Genomic DNA, 23299 nt, shown 5'->3' with positions numbered 1-23299 from the left:
CAACCAGTCACAGAATCTATGACAAGGCAGAATTGGTGTGTAGATCCTGAGCTCTATCATTAAAACTTGGGGACCATGGGTCAATTTTAGCAGACAACGGAAAAGGTGCCGGTACTCAGTACCCCCTCAAAAAAAGCCCTGCATAGATCCCACTTGAGTGTGCTTCTCTAGGTAAATATTGGTTTTCCTCTTCTTCTCAATCAACCAGCTGGTCTTCATTTTAGTGCCTCTTTGGGATACCAATGATCTTGCATGTGTCTTATCAACCAGACTCTGCATTTGGTAATCTTCTAAAGTTTATTTCTTTTATTTATTTATTTGTTACATTTGTATCCCACATTTTCCCACCTATTTGCAGGCTCAATGTGGCTTACATGGTACCGGAGTGGCGTTCGCAAACTCCGGTGAGAACAAATACAATGTGATGTTGTGGTAGACAAAGTTCATGTGGCTCAGTCGACGGAAGATTTGTGTTATGTCCATTACGTACTTTACTTATGTTGTGTTGCAAAGTTCAGGCATTCAAGTTGGGTCTGCAGGGTATGCCTGTTCGAACAAGATAGAAATTTTTTTTGTAATGGACAGCTGTAGTCGTGAAACTGTTTTTGGTGTTTACCAATTATGTACAGAGAGGTGCAAGGTGACAGTGCACTGCTCTCTGATAACACTCTCATTAAAAGTATAGTAAATGTCAAATGATAATGTAAAAGCCATGGAATAGAATGCAATGTCTTCTTGTGGATTGGGAACTGGTTAAAACAGAGAAAATAGAGAGCAAGATTAAATGGACAATTGTCGCACTAGAGGAAAGTGAATAGAGGTGTGCCACAGAGATCTGTACTGGTACCAGTACTTTTTAATGTATTTATAAATAATCTAGAAATGGGGATGATGAGTAAGGAGATGAAATTTATGGATGACACAAAAGTATTCAAAGTTGCTAAATTACATATGAACTGGGAGAAACTGCAGGAGGACCTGGCAATAGAATAACAATGGGTCTCCTCTCTTCTAGACAAATTTTTAGATATTTAAAACAGAAACTAGCCTGTTGTACTCCTCTCGTAGATACGGTTTGCAATTATGAAAATGCTTATAGCATTTTCGTAATTGCAAACCGTATCTATGAGAGGAGTACAACAGGCTAGTTTCTGTTTTAAATATCTAAAAATTTGTCTAGAAGAGAGGAGACCCAAGAGGGTTCACCGACACCATTTTTCAGAGTGCACGGTTCACATCAAATTACCTGAGGTTATAAGGACCCCTGAGGCAGGCCTTTTGGCCGAAACACGGCCGTGTCGGGTCATTTTTTATGTGAATAAACATTTTTCTTGGTATCCTCACTTATTCTCCTCACTTTTTTGTTTCATATCTCACGTTCCGTGAGGGATTTCACCTCCTTTTTGTTTTTTTCCAATAGAATAACAATGGCATCCAAATGGCAGATGAAATTTAATGTGGACATTTACAAATTGATGAGCACTGAGAAGACTAGCCCAATTTTAGAGTTACACTATCAGGAGTGTCCCAAACCAGAATCATTATTATTATTATTAGCATTTGTATAGCGCTACCAGACGCTCTCAGTGCTGAACACCTGACACAGAGAGACAGTTCCTGCTCAATAGAGCTTACAATCTAAAAATACAGACAGACAAGACAATTAAGGGCGAGGGAAGTACTGTTGCCCTGTATGACATACCCCTAGCATCCTTGCTCCAACCAATCTGCCAATACTGAGCAGAGAAAATCATGCGCAGGGAGGAATATTTTTGCAACCTTGCCTCCCTTGCACTCTGTGTGCCTACACTGCTTATACAAGCATCAGGATGGCCCAGTACATAGGTTCCATATTAGGAGTCACCTTCTAGACAAAAAGATCCAGGTGACCTAGAGGGGCATAATCGAACGGTGCCGGCCATCTATATGGGCGGCCATCTATATGGCCGGCGCTGCAAACAGTGGTCCCGAACCGTATTATCAAAAAAGGTGGCAGCCCATTTTTCATTTCGATAATAGGGTTGGGGCCGGCCAAATGTCAGAGATGGCCGGGTATGAGATGGCCGGCATCGGTTTTCGCCGATAATGGAAACCGAGACCAGCCATCTCAAACCTGACCAAATCCAAGGCATTTGGTCATGGGAGGGGCCAGCATTTGTAGTGCACTGGTCCCCTTCACATGCCAGGACACCAACCGGGCACCATAGGGGGCACTGCAGTGGACTTCAAAAATTGCTCCCAGATGCATACCTCCCTTACCTTCGGTTCTGAGCCCCCCAAATCCCCCCCAAAACCTACTCCCCACAACTGTATACCACTACCATAGCCCTTAGGGGTGAAGGGAGGGCTCAACACTTACCACCACAAGTGTAACAGTTAGGAGGGATGGACCTGGGTCCGCCTAGCTGAAGTGCACTGCACCCGCTAAAACTGCTCCAGGGACCTGCATACTGCTGTCATGTTGATGGGTGTGACATTTGAGGCTGGCAAAAAAATGTTTTTAATTTTTTTTTTTAGTGTGGGAGGGGGTTGGTTACCACTGGGAGAGTGCAGGGAGGTCATCCCCGATTCCCTCCGGTGGTCATCTGGTCAGTTTGGACACTTTTTTGAAGCTTGGTCCTGAAAATAAATGGACCGAGTGAAGCCGGCAAAGTCTATGAAATCCTGAGTGGAGTGGAATTGTAAACGGAAATTGATTGATTACTCTTTCAAAAAGAACAGACTAGGGTACACACCATGAAGTTACATACTAGTATATTTAAAACACATAGGAGAAATTATTTTTTTTCACTGAAGACATAGTTAGGTTCTGGAATTTGTTGCCAGAGGATGTAGTAACTGCAGTTAATGTAACTGTGTTTAAAAAGGTTTGGCAAATTCATGGAAGTGAAGTCCATTATCTGTTATTATTATAGACCATTGCTTATCCATGGGGGTAAGTAGCATGGCATCTTGATTTTTGGTTGTTTTTTTTTTTTTTTTTTTTGGGGGGGGGGGGTTAACAAGGTACTTCTGTACTGGTTTGACTACTATTAGAAACAGGATACTAGGCTAGATGGAACTTTGGTCTGACCCAGTATGGTAACTCTTATGTTCTTATAAAATTGTAGGGCTCACACTGTCCTTATACATCTGCTGTATAGTGATGTACAGTATCATTTTTGAAACTCCAACTATATGCTTGAAAAGATTAAAATTATAACCAGTTTTTTTAAAAAAGCCATTCCGGATTCCTCTGTGATCTCCCATCATTGCTCAGTGTCTCATGTTCCATAATCCAGGAGTTTGTAGGCGTCCATAAGTATGGAGCAGAAAAGGATTTCCAGAAGAAATATATAAGCAGTGGGAGCTTGGTTCTAGTGGGAATCCAAAGGAAGTGAAGGAGTGTACCCACTGAAGTGTACAGATGAAAGGAACTAACCCTCATTCTTCTCAGGTGTACATGTATGCTGCGGAATTGCTTTGGAACTTGTCATTATTAGCTAACCCCCCCGTTTTCTAGGCCACGCGGCAATGTCAACAAGCCCATTAAAGTTGAATGGGCTGGATGTATCGGCGGGGGCGGATCCAAGATGGCGCCAGCATGCCGAACTTAGCAAGATCGCTCTGAGTGTCCGTTTGAACTTCTATTTTCTTGCTACCAATAATGCCACATGCCAAGAGAAAGGGGAATGTAAGAGCTTTACCCTCTCCAGCTCTTACCTCTTCCCGAGACAAAGGACCCTGGACGAATTTGCGGTTCGACGCCCGCCGGAGGTAACCGGAGTTGAGGTCCCGCTAGGCTCTGAGGCACGGAACTCAGAGCCCCTGGGATATGAAGTGTCTCTCTCTCCTCTGGATGCTGCAATTCCTCCCTGGCCTGCTGAGTTATGCGAAGGGCAAGCTGCTCGACAGGACCCGGAAGTCGGAAGCCCTGAGGCCAGCGGTGGGGGTTCCCTCTCGGAACGAGAGGTAGAGGTTGATGTGATCTCAGGAGGGTATACTGTTTCAGCCCCTCCTAGGGAGGTAACACTTGAACTATTATGGAAGTCTATGGAGAAAACGCAAGCTATGATTGCTGAATCAATGAGAGAAACAAGAAATTTGACTTTAACTCTAACTCATTTCTTAAATTAAGACAAGATTTTAAGGAACAAGTAAAGAATAACTATGCTGAAACAGAGAAAATTAAGGAAAATGTATTAGCAGTGATAAAAGATAGTACAAGCATGCATCAAAAAATTGAGTAGATTGAAAACTATAATAGAAGGCTTAATATGAGGATTTTGAATTTTCCAAGGCCGATGGGAATGTCACCCATGGACATGTTTAAAAAATTCTTGATTGAAAATTTGAAATATTCTTCACAACAAATTCCTCCAGTAAACAAGATTTTCTTTTTACCTTCAAAAAGAAGCCAAGTCGACAATCAGGAAGGTTTGGAACAAAAAAAATCAGATGAACTGAATGAAATATCTTTAATTTGGAAGACTCATTGACTGAGGTAGCAAGTAGAGCTACTTTGTTAATTTCCTTTGTTTTCGAACAAGATTACAATGCAGTTTTGAAGTTATTCTTTAAAAATATTCACCAGAAATTTTGTGGACAAAAACTTTGGATCTTTCCGGATGTTACGAAAGTAACACAAGAAAGAAGAAAAAAAATTTTGGAAATGAGAGAAGAGACGAGGTCTTTGGGTGCAACTTTTCTTCTTGCATATCCATGCAAATGTATAGTAAAATATCTAGGTAATAAAAATGTTTTCTTTATTCCGAAACAATTAAGCGACTTCATAGACTTGAAAAAGATAGTCAAGTGAATAAAGAACATAGCAGTAGTAGAAGAAGACGGTTTAAGGGTATGTGGCCTATTTCTTAAAATTTGTCTGTTTATTTTCTCTGGAATTTCTTCCCCCCCCCCCCCCCCAAACAATGTGGTCCAAGGTAGACATGTATTATTTTATCTTTTGTTTAATTGATGTCTAATATTACCTGTAACAAGATTAATGCTTGTGTATAAATTAAATTCACTTAAAGAAAGAAAGAAAGAAAGAAAGAAAGAAAGAAAGAAAGAAAGAAAGAAAGAAAGAAAGAAAGAAAGAAAGAAAGAAAGAAAGAAAGAAAGAAAGAAAAAGAAAGATTAGTTCTTTAATTGCATTAATGCAGTAAGTTGTGTTCCTTAGGTTCGCAGTGGGAGTATTACCATGTTTAGTACAATTTGTTTGCTACATTCCCAGAGACTGGTAATCTGCCTAAATGGAATGTAATGTGATCTGCACGACATGTTATGTTTTCGATTTTTTGTAATATTTATCAATAAAAACTTCATGAAAATTAAAAAAAAAGTTGAATGGGCTGTATTGGCATTAGCACACGGCAACCAGTAGCGTGCATTTGTAAACGGGGGTGGGGGGGGTGGGGGGGGTGGGGGGGGGGGTAATTGTTTAGAAGATAATTTGGGCCCTTTTTGCTAACTAGTGTTAAAACTTTGCAGTTACTGCCCATTAATGGCCAAAATTAATGTGTGGTAAAAGCAAGGCCTCTGTACACAAGCACATAAATGCTAGCATGATATTTAAGTGTTTAGTCAAGTTTATTTCTTGATATACCACCCTTCAAACCATATGGCATCATGTGACAATCATGGTAACAAATTTCCACCTGCGCTGGTTGTGATGCCAGTATTCATTCATGAAGGAGTGTAAAAAGCACAGAGTGGCAGGTGCAGCTCTGACTGCTTTTATGGCCAGACTAGATGAACCATGCAGGTCTTTATCTGCCATCATTTACCGTGTTACTTTCTCAGACTTCACCAATACTCCATATGACAGAGACCTAGGGCTAAGTAAGCCATTTTTCAGTGCACCTTAGTAAAAGGACCCCTTAGTCTTTAGTGCATGCAGTTTTCTGAACCTACACCACAAGCTGAATGCATGTCCCTAACTATAGCATTTAATGCAGCATAGTGTTACATATACAAAAGGAAAACAAGTTTCAAGTTAGTGAGTGTTTAAGAAATGCAGATGAGCACTTACAACAGATTCTGGAATCTTCATCGCTGCCGTCCAAGCAATCATCATCTCCATCACATTGCCAGTTCTCCTGAATACAATACTTATTTTTGCACTGGAATTCCCCTGATTTGCAATTTTGTGGTAAAGGTTCTCCAGGATTAACTAAAACAAAAAAAAAAGAGTATAAAAAGAATCTGAAGTAGTTTAATGCATAATAAAATATAGAATTTTGCTTCAAATGTCTCACTCATCAACTATTGCTTTTTCTCTCTTTTCCGTTTTAAACATTAGGGAAGTTGTTGTACCAGGTCACATTTTCTACTTGCACTGTTATTAAAGAAAAATATTTTTTAGCAGGTTTTCAGTTCTCACATCCCCTTAGGATTCTGATCTCCCCTCAAAGCTTTCAATATAAAATGACAATGGAACCAAGATCTACCTAACTACATCAGAACTTTCACCAATAATTCAATCTGAAATATCAGCCTGCATGCCCAACATCAGCACCTGGCTATCACACTATTACTTCGAACTTAAGATAATCAAGACAGAGCTTTTCTATCTTTCTAAACTCATTTCCCTTTGTCTTCTTCTTCTTGACCATAGAAAATATCCTTCCAATCCTCTCAGCTTGCAACTTTAGATGTCATCTTTGACTCTTTTTTTTTCTCTACGCACATTAAAAACTCCATTAACATCAAAAATCTTTTTTGTTTATTTACTGTTTATTTTTTTTTTGAGGGGGGGGTTGAGGGGGAGGAGGTTGTTTGTTTTATTTTAAATCAAGGCGATCCAAAGCATTTTACTAAGGTGTGCTCATGGATTTAGCGCACATTAGTAATTAGCATATGCTAAATGTAGCACAGACCTTTGCATACCATTGGGCTGCTTGGCACTTAACACATGCTAATTCATTAGTGTATGCTAAACCCATTAGCACACCTTAGTAAAAGGACCACTTAAACAGATAGGGCCCAATATTCACAGTGAGTAATATGTTTGCTAGGGAAAAAATCAAAACTTTTTAAATAGGTAGATGACCAGGCACTTATCCAATAGTGATGATATCTCCCCTACAAGAGGAATTTGATAGCAAGTTACTATCAGGCTCATTTTTGAAAGAGAAGGACGCCCATCTTTCAACACAAATCGGAAGATGGACGTCCTCACAGGGTCGTCCAAATTGGTATAATTGAAAGCCGATTTTGGATGTCTCCAACTGCTTGCCATCGCAAGGACAGCCAAAGTTCAAGGGGGCATATCAGAAGCGTAGCAAAGGCGGGACTTGGGCATGCCTAACACTAGGACGTCCTTGACCCATAATGGAAAAAAGGGACGTCCCTGATGAGCACTTGGATGACTTTACCTGGTCGTGTTTTTCTCATGACCAAGGCACAAAAAGGTGCCCAAAATGACCAGATGACCACCGGAGGGAATCGGGGATGACCTCCCATTACTCCCCCAGTGGTCACTAACCCCCTCCCACCCTCAAAAAATATCTTTCAAAATATTTTTTGCCAGCCTCAGGTCCATAACTATTACATTTGTGGAGGAAACAGCGAGCCCTCCAAAACCCACCAGAAACCCACTATACCCACATCTAGGTGCCCATCTTCACCCATAAGGGCTATGGTAGTGGTGTACAGTTGTGGGTAGTGGTTTTGTTTTGGGGGGGGGGTGGTTTGGGGGCTCAGCACACAAGGTAAGGGAGCTATGTTCCTGGGAGCAATTTCTGAATTCCACTGCAGTGTCCCATAGGGTGACCGGTTGGTGTCCTGGCATGTCAGGGGGACCAGTGCACTAGAAATGCTGGCTCCTCCCATGACCAAAGGGCTTGCATTTGGTCGTTTCTGAGATGGACGTCCTTGGTTTCCATCATCGCCGAAAACCGGGACGACCATCTCTAAGGTCGGCCATTTCAACATTTATGTAGACCATCTCTAAGGTCGACCTAAATACTGAGATTTGGGCGTCCCCGACCACATTATCGAAATGAAAGATGGCCACCCATCTTGTTTCGATAATACGGATTTCCCTGCCCCTTCGCGGAGACGTCCTGCGAGGACGCCCTCAGGAAAACTTGGGTGCCCCATTCAATTATGCCCCTCCACGGGTTTCATCATATTTGTCAAAATCGCTAGCGATGCTTGTAAAAAGAGTCCTTAATGAGAGAAATGTATATTTATTCATCTCTTTGCATACTTTACATTCTATGAAGTGGGAGAATAGACTATCAGAAATATAAGCTAAAATGGATAACTCAATTTACAACAAATAACATACTAAGACAAAATAAAGACATAAAGGAGGTACTTTTATAAGAAGACACCATGTTATTGCATCTTTTAAGGTGATTTTGTGAAGTCTATTTTATAAAGTCAAGTAGATGCCTTTAAAATTCTTACTGAGGAAATTCCTGATTATATGTTGAATTTAGTATCCTTGTTACAATGGTCTTCTTCCAGATATAATACTCATAATCTCTTTCAGCTAAGATTTCCAATGTTTAAAAATTTAAAATCAATTAAGCACCTTACACTAGCTATTCAGTAACAGTAGCTAATTTGTGGAATCAGCTTCCATTGTTTTTGAGATCTTGTAATCATTATTTTTTTTATTTAGAAAACATTTAAAAGCATTTTTATTTGGAAAGGCAGGTTTTTGTAATGTTTCGTTTATGTTATTGGATTGTTTTGATTCTTTATAACTCCTGGATTGATTGGTCCAGTTCTTGATTGTTGTAATCCGTCTTTGAACTGTATAGGTAAAGGCATAATACAAGAACTGGTATAACATAACATATACTAGCATAACTTGCAGGCACCCCAACTATCTGTAAGTATGCACATACATTGTTGTATTGTATTATCTAAGTGTATAATTTTGTGCTCTGTCCATATTCTGTCCACGCTCCTAGCCAAGTACACACCTTCCCCCAGATGCTATATATGGCGACTAAAGTTGGGTGTGCAAATTTAGCAATGCGGCCAAATTGGGTGCACAACTTAATTTGTTTAACAAGCTGATCGGCACCAATAATTAGCTAATAATGAACAATTATCGTCATTAATTAGAATTTACACATACAATTTTTAAGTGTATTCTCTAACATGGTGCATATAAATTCTAACGTGTGGCTCTCAAAAAGGGCATAGCCATGGGAGGGGCATTGTTAGAAACTATGTGCACTGTTAAAGAATATACCCGATCTGCACCTAAGTGAGGCGTAGGAATTTACACCAGGTTTTAGCTGTTGTAAATGGTCGTGCTTAAATTTAATTGTGGGTCTGGGCACTACGTGTATTCTATAAACCACGCCTAACGTTAGGTGAGGGATAGCGTATAGCATTAAATGCATTTTTTTCTGTGCCAACTTTTTCAGTGCCATATATAGAGTCTAGTCCCCTGAGTCCAAAGTACATACTTTTGTGCCAGTCATTATTATACAAGAGATCATTTATTCATCTTAATTATTAGGATTTGGCTCACCCCATTTAAGTTGTGGCCATATCCATGCATAAATGACTAAAATATCACCAAAGTAGGAATAAACTTTACCACTGAAAAGTATATGCTTCCTTGTAAAATATCCCTTGAAATGACATTACACAGAAACCATGTCAGAACTGCATATAATAAGAGGCCAATCTCTGCAAAGTGTAAACAGAAAAGCTTTGACTTTCTTATGAAAGGAAATTTGCCTCTAAACAAAGAGCAGAAAGCTGGATATTCTACAATCATGATCCAGCAATTGAAAAGGAGCAGGATTAGACCATAGATGTTGTCAATCTCTTACAAAATGGAGCTGTCAAGTCCCTGAGATTCAGAGAGCAGACTATGCACAGGCTGGTGGAAAGTCAGAACATATTTCTGTGAAAGTGGTGCCATGTCATATAACGATTTGAACAGTAAGATCAAGAGCTTAAATTGAATGCATGCGGAGACTGTAAGCTGGTGAACAACAACTGGAGCAGAGTAGTATCCTAATGGTTAGAGCACTTGCCTGAAAACCAGGGAAGCCCAGTTCAAATCCCACTGCAGCTTCTTGTGATCTTGGGCAAGTCACTTAACCCAATACCAATGCAATTCTTATATCCCACATACGCCAAAAAAAATGAGCTCAACACAGGTTACAGAAAGATAAAGCTAGGATATACAGAGTACTTGTACATGGAAATCAAATAAATTACAATAAAATAATCTTCAGACCCTTCTGCAATAACATATATTTAGATACTGATCAAAGTTCTAAAGGTAAGCAATTTCACTTCTTAACTGCCTTTCGTTCCTTAACTGCATGATAAGGAAAAGTTAATGTATAAATATCTTTATATCTAATACTCTTTCGGGATGCTTTTGGAATTAAGGTGACCTTTTACCACACTGTGGTAAAAGGGGCACTGAGGTGTCCTCGGTGGCACGCCAAGGCCCCTTTTACCACAGCAGGGTTTTTGTGAAAAAAAAAAAAAAACGGAAATAGCTGTGAGATAAGTATATACTTGCTGCATGGCCACTTTCTGGGGGAGCCCTAGGGGGTTACTGCACTAACCTGGTAACTGGGCAGCACATGGTGCTGCCTGATTACCGCCAGATAAGCCGCATGTGGAAAAAAAAAATAAATTTACAGCCTGTCAGAAATGGCATACCGCTGGTTCCCCTTAGTTTGTTAAAGAAATTCTCTATCCCCTTTTATTTTCTAATTATCCAACTGTACTTGAACATTTCAGATATTCTGGAATCTTTAGAATGTGAAGTAACAGCAAGAGCTACCCTGTTTCTTTTGTCTTTCTACAAGATAAGGACTCAGTCTTGAGATTATAAGGCTATAGATACATCATTTTTCAGAGTGAAAGTCCAGGTGTTTCCAGATGTATCTAGGTGGATACAGTCTAGAAGAAATAAATTTTTGGAATTACATTCTGCAGTGATTTCTTTAGGAGCTACCTTCCAACTTAGATTTCCTTATAAATGTTTTGTGGGATATCAGAATGTGCGCTATATTTTCTATGAACCTGTTTCGGTTAAGATTTTTTCTTGAAGGCAAAGGTGTAACTCTCATATTCTCAGTGTATTTTTGGTATATCAGAAGGAAATTTTCTTACCCATCTCCTTTTTTTTATCCATCTCGCAAGGTCATGGATCTCTTTCCTAATGTGGACTACGTTGAAATATTGTTTCTTTGCTTATAGATTGCTTAGTGTAATTGCTTTGTAATTCATTTTCTGAATTGCTTGTCAAATTGTCTTTGAATGTGTATTGAAATGCAATAAAAATATTTAAAAAAAACAGAAAACAGCTATTCATTTTGGACATTTGCAGTGCAAACATGTCCATCTCACAGCCATAATCAAAAAGGAAATCTAGATGATTTTCCTGTTTGATTACAGCTGTGAGATTGCCATTTTTTTTCTGAATGTTATGAACAGGACCTATTCCATCCAAGATCCAACCATGTGAAAAACTACCTGCAAAGCACATACCATTGAGATTGGCACATACTTACAGAATAGTGAGTAGCTGGAATATTGTCTTTTATGCATGTGTGTGTTCACATACATGTCTAGAATACAGGCATTTATGAACATATATGTTGCCTAAATGTAGGCAATTTCCCTTAATGCCTGTATATTACCTGCCAGTCATTAAATGCTTTATGTAAAATGAAATCAATGATTAAGAAAAGAGAACATGGGAACAATCAGACTTCTGATTTGAGTCTTTCATCATAAAACATGGATTCTGCAACATTTATGGTTAATTTCCTTTTACAATAGGACCAAGATTGGATATTTAAATAGTTTTATTCCTACATGTTGAAAGCACTTTCTAGGATATGATTTTAGGATCTACTAAGATGCTACTTGAGAGAATCAGAATGGCCGGAATGAGTTATTAGCTCTAAAACCTCAAGGCATGGGAATGAGAGCTGTTTATTTTTTGTATTATAATTGTAAATGTAAAGTCACTTATCAGCAGAAGGCATATCTTTACTTTGAACCAGATAGGTTATCTGATTTTTTTTGTTGTTCATTTACAGTAACTTGCCTAAGACACATTCTGAATTGTCTTTGGAATGCTAATTTTAACTGATAAGTCAGGACTAGAGAGGGAAGGTTCTTAAGTCCATTACAGGTTTTGTAATCTTTACTTTTACTTTTTTTTTCCCCATCTTGGATCTTTTAATTGAGGAATTGCACAGTACTTGTTTAATTCAAAACTGTTGTTACATATTTTTCGTGTATTTTTTCTATTCTTCCATAATATAATTAAATAAAGATATTGAAATCACAAAAAAATGAGATCAGCAACATAACGTCATACAAATATACCCTGACAATCTGTAACAGGGGATAAATGATGTTCTCTAATGTAACTTTTTTAAAAGATTGATAGGGTGGTGAGGGTTAGTTACTATTAGAAACTTAGGGGCCCTTTTACTAAGCTGAATAAGCATCTACGTGCAGCCAACGCATGCCAAAATGGAGTTACCACCTGGCTACCATGTGGCTCTTGCTGTAAATTCCATTTTTGGCGTGTGTCCAGTATATGCAGCCGAAAAATAATTTTTATTTTCAGATGTGCATATCAGACATGCGACAAGTGGCATTTGACATGCATAGGTCATTATCACCCAGTACCGCGTGAGACTTTGCCGCTAGGTCATTGGCTGGCGGTTAGGTCGCAGGCCCAAAATGGACACCTAGCAATTTTGATTTTGCCACATGTCCGTTTTCAGCAACAATTTTTAAAAGGCGCGCTGAAAAATGGATCACCGCGCACCTACACTTATTGCAAAAGCCTTAGATTAAAAAAAACTGTTTTACTTCTCAATCATGTCAACATTTAACTTTAGCGTTTCCATCTGTTAAGCATGTTAGATTCAAATTAGTTCTCACACATTCTTTCTGTTTCTTAGTTGTTCATCTCTGGAATAGTCTTCCTGTCCAAATTCATCATTTAAAGGGCTATTTATTTTTTTCGAAGATGCAAAAAACACATTTGCTCTCTCTCTCTCATTGTCATTGCTAGTACTGTCTTTGTAGTTTTTGTCTTCTGATGGTATTTATTATAATTCCTGATGAACGTTCAGCTGTTTTGTAAAAATGTTTACCTCACCTTGAATCTGATATGGGAGAATTGGCGGGCTATAAATATCTTATAACCAGGGCTTTTTTTGAGGGGGTAATTGGGGTACTGAGTACCAGCATCTTTCCCACTTTCTGCTAAAATTGACTGATGGTCCCCAAGTTTTAATGAAAGAGCTCAGGGTCTACACACCAATTCTACCTTGTCACAGATTCTGTGACTGGTTGCAGGGGGCCTGGCTATTGTGGGGTGGGTCCCTCAGTGATCACCCCACCCCTGAAAGGTGGCCTGGCATTTGAGTACCGGCACCTTTTTCACTAGAAAAAAATGCACTGCTTATAATATATAACATAACATACTTGATCTTGATTTGTCCTTGCCATTTTCAGGGCTGAAGTCTACCTGGCAATGACCTAGTTATCCAGCTACTGAAGCTGTCATCAAAGCCCTACTCCAGCCCATCCAAATCTGTCCAGCCACAATCAGAGACCATAAAAGTCTGCCTGGCACTGGCCTTGTTCTCCAGCTACTGAAGCTGAATCTGTCCAGCCATGTTCAAGGCACAGAACATAGAAGTTTGCCCAGGACAGTGCTTCTCAATTACTGGTGTTGCCATCTAATCATTGCTAAGCGTGTTTGCTTCCATGCCTTCCAAACAGGATTTCTTTGTGTTTATCCCACACATTTTTGTACTCAGTTGCTGTTTTCATCTCTACCACCTCCCGTGGGAAGGTATTCCAGACATCTATCACCTTCACCATGAAAAATAATTAATTGAGTCAGCACCCCTGCAATCTAAATTCATGTCCTCTAGTTCTACCACCTCTCATCTCTGGAAAAGGTTTATTTGTATATTAATGCCTTTCAAATGAATGTCTGTATCATTCCACCCCTATCTCTCCTTTCCTCCAGGGAATACATCTTGAGGTCATCAAGTCTTTCCTCATATGTCTTGTGGTGCAAACTCCATACCATTTTTGTCACTTTTCTGTGAACTGCGTCAAGTCTTTTTCCATCTTTAACAAGATATGGTCTCCAGTACTGAACACAATATTCTGAGTGGGTCCTCACCAACAATTTGTACAGGGGCATCAATACCTCCTTTCTTCTGCTGGTGTCACGACTGTGGTCGTGAACCCTCTTTGATTCACCTTGCATTGTTGTTTCTGTCCTGTAGTGTTTCCACTTCCTTTGTGTTTCAAGCCTCACCTTGGGGTTCAGTGTGTTTCCTGTCTCTGTCCTGTAGTTGTGACATCATTAGTGAGGGCCTTTATAAGGAAGTGGTGGACTTTCATTCAGGGCCTTTGCAATGCTAAAGGTCTCCAGGTTAGTCCATGTGCAGTGTAGCACTTCTGCCTTGTTCTTGTCTGTGTGCCCATGGGCAATTCTGTCTTGATTTCTTGTTGCCTTGATCATAGTCCATGTGCCTGTGTGTACTTCTGCCTTGTTCATTGTTTATGTGCCCGTGGGCACCTCTGTCTTGATTTCTTGTTTACGGTGCCTATGTGCACTTCTGCTTCTGTTCTTCTCTGTTTGTCTGTGTGGGTCAGCTTTGTGTCCTGCCTAGTCTGCCTTGCTTGCTCTAGTCCCCTCTACCCTTGGCTTCAGCCTTAGTTCTGTTCTCTGTGTAGGTCGGCTTTGTGTCCTGCCTAGTCTGCCTTGCTTGCTCTAGTCCCCTCTACCTTCAGCTTCAGCTCCAGCCAAGCCTGTTTGAGAATCCTGAATTCTGCTTGAGTATCCTGAATCCTGTTCCAGCCAAGCCTGTTTGAGAATCCTGAATCCTGCTTGAGTATCCTGAATCATGTTCCTGCCAAGCCTGTTTGAGAATCCTGAATCCTGCTTGAGCATCCTGAATCCTGTCCAGTCCTGGTTGGGGGGGTTTGCCTCCTGCTGCTGCTCGACGACAGTGTTCCAGAGTCCGGGACTGTTTGTTTAAAGCCTGGGACCATAACATCTGGTTATACCCCTCTCTATGCAGCCAAACATTCTTCTGGCCATGACCACTGCCTTTCTGAGTGCATTCTTCTAAATTTTGGAGATCTCTTCTCACGGTTTCTACTCTCTTTCTGGAGTATCCACTCTATTGGCAGAGGCCAACTTTTCCTTCTAACTCTTCGCAATGTCTCACAAATATATTAAACAGGATTAGCCCCAGTATCAACCCCTGAGGCATTCCACTATTCATCTTCCCTTCCTCTGAGCAAATTCCATTTACCACCACCTTTTGACATCTGTCGGTCAACCAGTTTCCAATCCAGTTATTACTACTACTACTACTACTACACCACTTTGGGTCCTAAGTTCAGCCCTCTCATTAGTCTTCTGTGAGAAGCAGTATCAAAGGCTTTGCTGAAATTCAAGTAGATTGCATCCAGTGTATGTCCTTTATCCAGTTCTGTGGTCACCAGTCAAAGAAATCATTTGTATTTGTTTGACAGGATTTTCCTTTGGTAAAGTAAGATAATCATAATCTAGTCAACTAAGCCCAAACAAAATTCAAAATCAACTAAAAATATATCCAATAGGTGTAAAAAAATACTAAAGAAAAGTCCAAAATGTTCATATTGAATCAATTCTATATGAAACGGTATGAAAAAGGGCATGCCCCTTTGATAGTGCTCTTTCAGTGTTTTCACCACTGACTCCACCTTGCTCAACAGTGACCCACCTCACTTCAGGTGATGTTAGCAAACTGGATGGGGGTCACAAACAGTGGTATAGGAAGCTCTACAACAGGCTTTTGCAGCCTAAATTTGTCTATATATGTCACAATGTTATTGTTAATATTTATATCTTATCATGTTAGAATATTTTGGGGACAAACCATATCTACTGAAAAAAGAATTAATTTATAGTATAAATCCAGAATTACTGTGCAGTATTTCCACTGTTTGACAAGTAGAGAGATAGTATAATTCATATACAAAAATTAAACCAATTATCCATGGTTTTACTTCTACAGTTCATTTTGATAAACAGAATAAAAACCCTATCAGTGCAATAGCTATAGAAAATTAATATAAATCCTTAAGGACCACTGCAGCATCTCTATGATCAGTTTGTGATAAGTATTTTATCTGTGTTCTCAGGGGTGGTTCTTTCTTGGCTCCCTTGCCAATCTGTGAATCACTTGTGAAACCCTGACAATTATTTTTACGGCACACTATTAATTAGATCTTTCTTTTCATATACTCCACCCACTGTATTCTCCATGGTCGCCAAGGTTATTCTTTTCCAACTTATTCCATCATTAAAACTTGTATGAAGTTCTTTCCAAAATGACGTTAAGAAAGGCTTAGAACAAAGTGCCATTAGGATTCTTTATTAACTGTTACTCTCGGTGTAAATTCACTTGAACTTTTGTTCTAATTCAATGTCATAATATGTTTTTACTATATTTTGTACCTGGTGTGTGGCAACATATCCCTTAACTACAAAATATAAAAGGGGGCCTTTTAAAAAAGCTTTGCATGCACTAACATACATTATCATGTGCTAGTACCACATGGCCCTATAGGTATAAAATAGGACACACAGCATTTAGTGTGTGTGCTAATATCCATTACTACATGCTAAGCTTTAGAAAAAGGCCCACCCTCAAAAAACATAGAAATAAAAAGAACCCCACATTGAGCCCATTCTTTACCTCTCTATATTGTATTTTATCTGCACGTGTTTCTGATTAGACAGGAGCTTCATTCCTGAGGATAGGAGTCATGATCATTTTTTACAAGTAACACTTAGAGGGACATAATCGAACAGGGTGCCCAAGTTTTCCTGAGGACGTCCTCGCAGGACGTCCCGCGAAGGGTCGGGGAAACCCGTATTGTCGAAACAAGATGGGCGTCCATCTTTTGTTTCGATAATACGGACGGAGGTGCCCAAATCTCAACATTTAGGTCAACCTTAGAGATGATCGTCTTTAGAGATGGTCGTCCCTGGAAACAGAGGACGCCCATCTCAGGAACGACCAAATCCAAGCCATTTGGTCATGGGAGAAGCCAGCATTTGTAGTGCAGTGGTCCCCTCACATGCCAGGACACCAACCGGGCACCCTAGGGAGCACTGCAGTGGACTTCAGAAAAAGCTCCCAAGTGCATAGCTCCCTTACCTTGTGTGCTGAGCCCCCAACCCCCCCCCCCCCTCAAAACACACTCCCCACAAATGTACACCACTACCATAGCTCTTAGGGATGAAGGGGGGCACCTAGATGTGGGTACAGTGGGTTTCTGGTGGGTTTTGGAGGGCTCGCTGTTTCCTCCACAAGTGTAACAGGTAGGGGGAGATGGGCCTGGGTCCACCTGCCTGAAGTGCATTGCACCCACTAAAACTGCTCCAGGGACCTGCATACTGCTGTCATGGAGCTGGGTATGATATTTGAGGCTGGCATAAAGGCTGGAAAAATACTATTTTTTTAGGGTGGGGGGGTTAGTGACCACTGGGGGAGTAAGGGGAGGTCATCCCCGATTGCCTCCGGTGGTCATCTGGTCATTTAGGGCACATTTTTGTAGCTTGGTCGTAAAATTAAAAGTCATCCAAGTGTTCATCAGGGACGTTCTTTTTTCCATTATCGGCCGAGGATGCTCATGTGTTAAATGCGCCCCAGTCCCGCCTTTGCTATGCTTCCGACACGCCCCCAGGAACTTTGGTTGCCCCCGCAATGGAAAGCAGTTGAGGACGTCCAAAATTGGCTTTTGATTATGCCGATGTGGGCGACCCTGTGAGGACGTCTAACTTCCGATTTGTGTTGAAAGATGGGCGCCCTTCTCTTTCAAAAATAAGCCTGCTAGTCAACATCAGATCCCATGGCTAAAGACAACTGGAAGGAAGCATGACCTCTAGCAATCACTATCACAGCAAAGATCAAATTAAAAGGTCAATGTAGTAATACATGGGAATTTCCCCAGGGGATTATGGTCTTTAATACACAAAGGGGGAAATTCTATATAAGGTGCCTAGAAAATCTGTGCGGAACACATTTCTGCCTAAGCATATTCTATAAGGAGCACCTATATTTAAGTGCAGTATATAGAATATGCTTAATTGATATACTAATGCCTAAAACTATGCAACTCCATTTACACCAACAAGAATGTAGTGTAAATATAGATTTAGGCGTCTTGGGCCATATTCTGTAACATCAAAAGTAAATTTTGGAATGCCCATGAAATGCCCATTTCCCCACCCAAAACCATGCCCCTTTTTGTATGGGTGCATTACATTTAGACACAGAGGGGCATAATGGAACAGAAACGCCTATCTCCATGGGCGTTTATCTCCGAGAACGGGTCCGTGAAGGGGCGGGGCGGATCGTATTTTTTAAAAGAAAAAGACGCCCATGTTTTATTCGTCAAGGTGTGAGCTGGGCGTTTTTGCTTTTCAGCGATAATGGAATATGAAATCGCCCAGCTCAAAAACGAATAAATCCAAGGCATTTGTTCGTGGGAGGGGCCAGGATTCATAGTGCACTGGTCCCCCTCACATGGCAGGACACCAACCGGGCACCCTAGGGGGCACTTTTACAAAAACCAAATAAAAGGTAAAAGAGCTCCCAGGTGCATAGCACCCTTCCCTTGGGTGTTGAGCCCCCCAAATCCCCCTCAAAACCCACTGCCCACAAGTCTACATCATTACTATAGCCCTAAGAGGTGAAGGGGGGCACCTACATGTGGGTACAGTGGGTTTGGGGGGGTTGGACGACTAGTAGCATTAAGCAGCACAATTGTAACAGGTAGGGGGGGGGGATGGGCCTGGGTCCACCTGCCTGACGTCCACTGCACCCCCTAACAACTGCTCCAGGGACCTGCATACTGCTGCTTGGGAGGAGGGTATGACATTTGAGGGTGAAAGTAAAAAGTTGTGAAACATCATTTGTTGTGGTGGGAGGGGGTTAGTGACCACTGGGGGAGTCAGGGGAGGTCATCCCCGACTCCCTCTGGGGGTCATCTGGTCATTTAGGGCACTTTTGGGGGCCTTATTCGTCAAAAAACAGGGTCCAGGAAAAGTGTCCTAAATTCTAGCTCAAAACTGTTCCATTATCGGCGAAGGGCGCCCATCTCTGTTCGCCCGATAACCACGCCCCAGTTCCGCCTTCGACACGCCTTCGATACGCCCCCGTCAACTTTGTCTGCATCCGCGACGGAGTGCAGTTGAAAGCGTCCAAAGTTCGGCTTTCGATTATACCGCTTTATTTGTTTTTGTGAGAAGAACGCCCATCTCCCGATTTAGGTCGGAACTTGGGCGTTATTCTCGTTCGATTATAAGCTGGACAGTGTGTTACAGAATATGCTTAGCAAGTTATGTGTGTAAATTCTAATTATTGCCAATTAGTGCTCATTATTGTTTATTACGTGCTGTTAACAACACCAATTGGCTTGTTAAGTCAATTAACTAATGCGAGTTGTTATAGAATACACTTGAATTTTTGGCACAGAACACTGGTTGCGCTATATAGAATCTGGAGCAAAAATGTAAGGGCCCTTTTACTAGCTGTGTTAGGCACTAAAACACAACAAAAAACAGCTGAAATTGGCATACTCTAGGACACGCTCACACATTCTGCAGTAACTGCCAAATGTGTCAGTGCTGTATGTAACAAATGTTTTTGAGGGGGCATGTTGGGGGTGGGGTGGAGAGTGGGTTAGCACGTGTTAATTGGTTAATGCAGGAACACTGTTTGAGACCTTACAAAATGGGTGGCAGTAATTGCACATGTTCTAAGCGGTTTACATTTAACAGTATATTATCAAAAGATTAGCTAACATTAATTAGTAATAACTTACAGTGAAACTGTTCAGTATATAGTAAACAATATTGCATTACATCTTACTAACTAGCTAGACATGATTGAGCATAATTGTTTATGTAAGATCATATTTAATATGAAACTTGATAGTCTTTGAAACTCATAGTCTATAATGTAGACCCTTCGCCATTTTTATTGGGACAAGTTTAGGTTCCGTGTGAGTGTTCTGCTAGGTTTAGCAGGTAGTTTTGTGTTTTATCTTCCACTTTTTGTGTAGATGTGGAGCTAGTTTTGCTGAGGTTGAGCCAAAGTGTTTCTGGAGTAACTAAGTTGTAACTGAGCATCTGAACTGCAGATAGTCTGTTATAAATCTTATGTCTCACGGTAGTATGTTCCACAGTTCTGCTTCTTTTCCAATAATTGTTATGTTGTGAGTTTTCTTTCTTCGGCATTCTTATAAAGTTGGTATAACAAGTTTGATTTCCTTTAAGGATCTTAGGGTTCTTTTGGGTTGATGTAGTTGTACGAGGTGCCAAATGTAGGATGGTGTGAGGCCATGGAGTTTTTTTTAAAGATCATTGTTAGTAGCTTGAATTCTATTCTTGCTTTTATGGGTAGCCAGTATAGTTTGATGAGGAATGGTATATCATGATCACACCAGCAACCTCCTCCTATCAATTTAGCTGCTGAATTTTTGACTATTTGCAGATGTTTCAGTGATTTGTCTGATAGTCCTAAATAGACTTTATTGCAATAGACAAGTCCTGTAAGAACCATAGCCTGTACAATATTGTGGAAATAGGTTTGGTCATGTGCTGGAGAAGTTTTAATTTGAAGAAGCTTTTACGTATCAGATTGTTTATTTGGAAGGACACATTGATATATAAGGCTTAGCCATACTGCTAAGAGCCTGATTTTGTTTTTCAGTGGGGTTGTTGTTCCTACCAGTTCAGGGTGTGTGTCTGGTTGTCTTGCTGTCTTGTTTCCCACCCATAGTTTGTTGGTTTTATCGGGGTTAATTTTCAGTTTCGAGGCACAAAACCATTCATAAAGCATTGTGAAGACATCTTTCATTTGAGTATATTGATGATGGGTTTGTTCCTGGGAATAGAAGGATAATGTCATCTACATAGGTGTAATATTTGATTTTGTAAGGAGTTAAAATTTGTCCTATGTCTCTGAGATACAAGTTGAAGAATGGGGAAGTCTTGTGGAACATCATGTTTCATGGGCCATGCTTGAGATAGAGGTTGTTGCCATTAGACTTGAATGCATCTATGTTTTAGAAATTCTGAGAACCAATTGAGAACTCTATCTCTTATTCCTACATCTTTGAGCACTGTTAAGATGATTTCATGGTTGACCAGGTCAAAGGTAGCTGATAGGTCTAGTTGTATAATGAAGATTTGTTGGTCTTTATTTATAAGGAGGTATAGTTCTGAAAGAAGGACTGCCATTACTGTGTCTGTGCTGTATGTAGAGCGGAATCCTGATTGCATTGGATCCAGTTATTGGTGTTCCATGTATTCTTGTAATTGGGTTGCCACTGTCGCTTTCAGAATCTTGGCTATGGTGGGTATGCTTGCTACTGGCTGATAGTTGTTGTGAGAGTTTTTGTCTAGTGTATCTCCTTTGATCAGTGCATTATATAAGTACATAAGTACATAAGTAATGCCATACTGGGAAAAGACCAAGGGTCCATCGAGCCCAGCATCCTGTCCACGACAGCGGCCAATCCAGGCCAAGGGCACCTGGCAAGCTTCCCAAACGTACAAACATTCTATACATGTTATCCTGGAATTTTGGATTTTCCAAGTCCGTTTAGTAGCGGTTTATGGACTTGTCCTTTAGGAAACCGTCCAACCCCTTTGTAAACTCTGCTAAGCTAACCGCCTTCACCACTTTCTCCGGCAACGAATTCCAGAGTTTAATTACACGTTGGGTGAAGAAATATTTTCTCAGATTTGTTTTAAATTTACTACACTGTGGTTTCATCGCATGCCCCCTAGTCCTAGTATTTTTGGAAAGCGTGAACAGACGCTTCACATCCACCTGTTCCACTCCACTCATTATTTTATATACCTCTATCATGTCTCCCCTCAGCCGTCTGTTCTCCAAGCTGTATAGCCCTAGCCTCCTTAGTCTTTCTTCATAGGGAAGTCGTCCCATCCCCGCTATCATTTTAGTCGCCCTTCGCTGCACCTTTTCCAATTCTACTATATCTTTCTTGAGATGCGGCGACCAGAATTGAACACAATACTCAAGGTGCGGTCGCACCATGGAGCGATACAACGGCAAATATAACATCCTCACACCTGTTTTCCATACCTTTCCTAATAATACCCAACATTCTATTCGCTTTCTTAGCCGCAGCAGCACACTGAGCAGAAGGTTTCAGTGTGTTATCGACGACGACACCCAGATCCCTTTCTTGGTCCGTAACTCCTAACGTGGAACCTTGCATGACGTAGCTATAATTCGGGTTCTTTTTTCCCACATGCATCACCTTGCACTTGCTCACATTAAACATCATCTGCCATTTAGCCACCCAGTCTCCCAGTCTCGTAAGGTCCTCTTGTAGTTTTTCACAATCCTGTCGCGATTTAACGACTTTGAATAACTTTGTGTCATCAGCAAATTTAATTACCTCGCTAGTTACTCCCATCTCTAAATCATTTATAAATATATTAAAAAGCAGCGGTCCTAGCACAGACCCCTGAGGAACCCTACTAACTACCCTTCTCCATTGTGAATACTGCCCATTTAACCCCACTCTCTGTTTCCTATCCTAGTTCTTTTGAGAAATAGCCTTTAGTTAATGTAATGTCTACTAGTGTGGTTAAGTGGTTTTAGTATCTTTGCTGGTGCTGATTTAAGATAGTCTGCTCTGCATGGGTCCAGGGTGCATTGTCCTTTTGAGAATTTTTTCATTGTGGGTTTGAGGCATATATAGTTTGTTTTTCTGAAGTTGGACCATTGGCGGTCAGCAGGGCATTTCTCTTCCAGTGTTTCAGTTTTTTTTTCTGTTGTGTGTTCTGAGGCTGTTATCTTGGGAATAGTGTCAAGTAATTTTTTTGTCTTCTCCTGAAAGAACATTGTGAGGATTTCTGCTGGTAAACTGAATTCTGAATTTGTTTGTGTTGGTTTGGTGAGTGATTTTATTAGTTGAAAGAGGGAGCAGGTTGAATTGCTGCTTTCAGTCACCATTTGACTGTAGTATATTTGGTTTTTTGACTTTTTTCTTTGTATGTTTTGATTTCTGCTCTGCAGGTGTTTTTGTGTTGGGTGTTTTGGGTTTTCAACCAGGTCCTTTCTAATTTCCTCCATGTTTTTTTTTCAAGTTTTTTTTTATTTTTTTTTATTTATGTTGTGCACCATGGATTGCTCTTTAATTTGGATATTCTTTTTTTTTTCTTGTAGTGGTGGTATTTCATCCAGTGTGTCTTGTATTGATTTGTTCCATGTTGAGATAATCT

At 40.5% G+C, this 23299-nt stretch overlaps 1 protein-coding gene across 1 annotated transcript in view; it reads right to left on the bottom strand.

The window, feature by feature from the left end:
* Positions 1 to 23299, bottom strand: part of LRP1B (LDL receptor related protein 1B) — a 1639960-nt gene that overhangs the window by 989989 nt on the left and 626672 nt on the right. Inside the window, 1 exon segment of the mRNA XM_030210865.1 lies at positions 6014 to 6154. Within this exon segment, the coding sequence (XP_030066725.1) occupies positions 6014 to 6154 (141 nt within the window).

Source organism: Microcaecilia unicolor, chromosome 7 (genome assembly GCF_901765095.1).
Source record: "Microcaecilia unicolor chromosome 7, aMicUni1.1, whole genome shotgun sequence".
NCBI lineage: Eukaryota > Metazoa > Chordata > Amphibia > Gymnophiona > Siphonopidae > Microcaecilia > Microcaecilia unicolor.
Note: the sequence above shows the minus strand (reverse complement) of the source record. Positions and strands in the feature narration are given on the sequence as shown.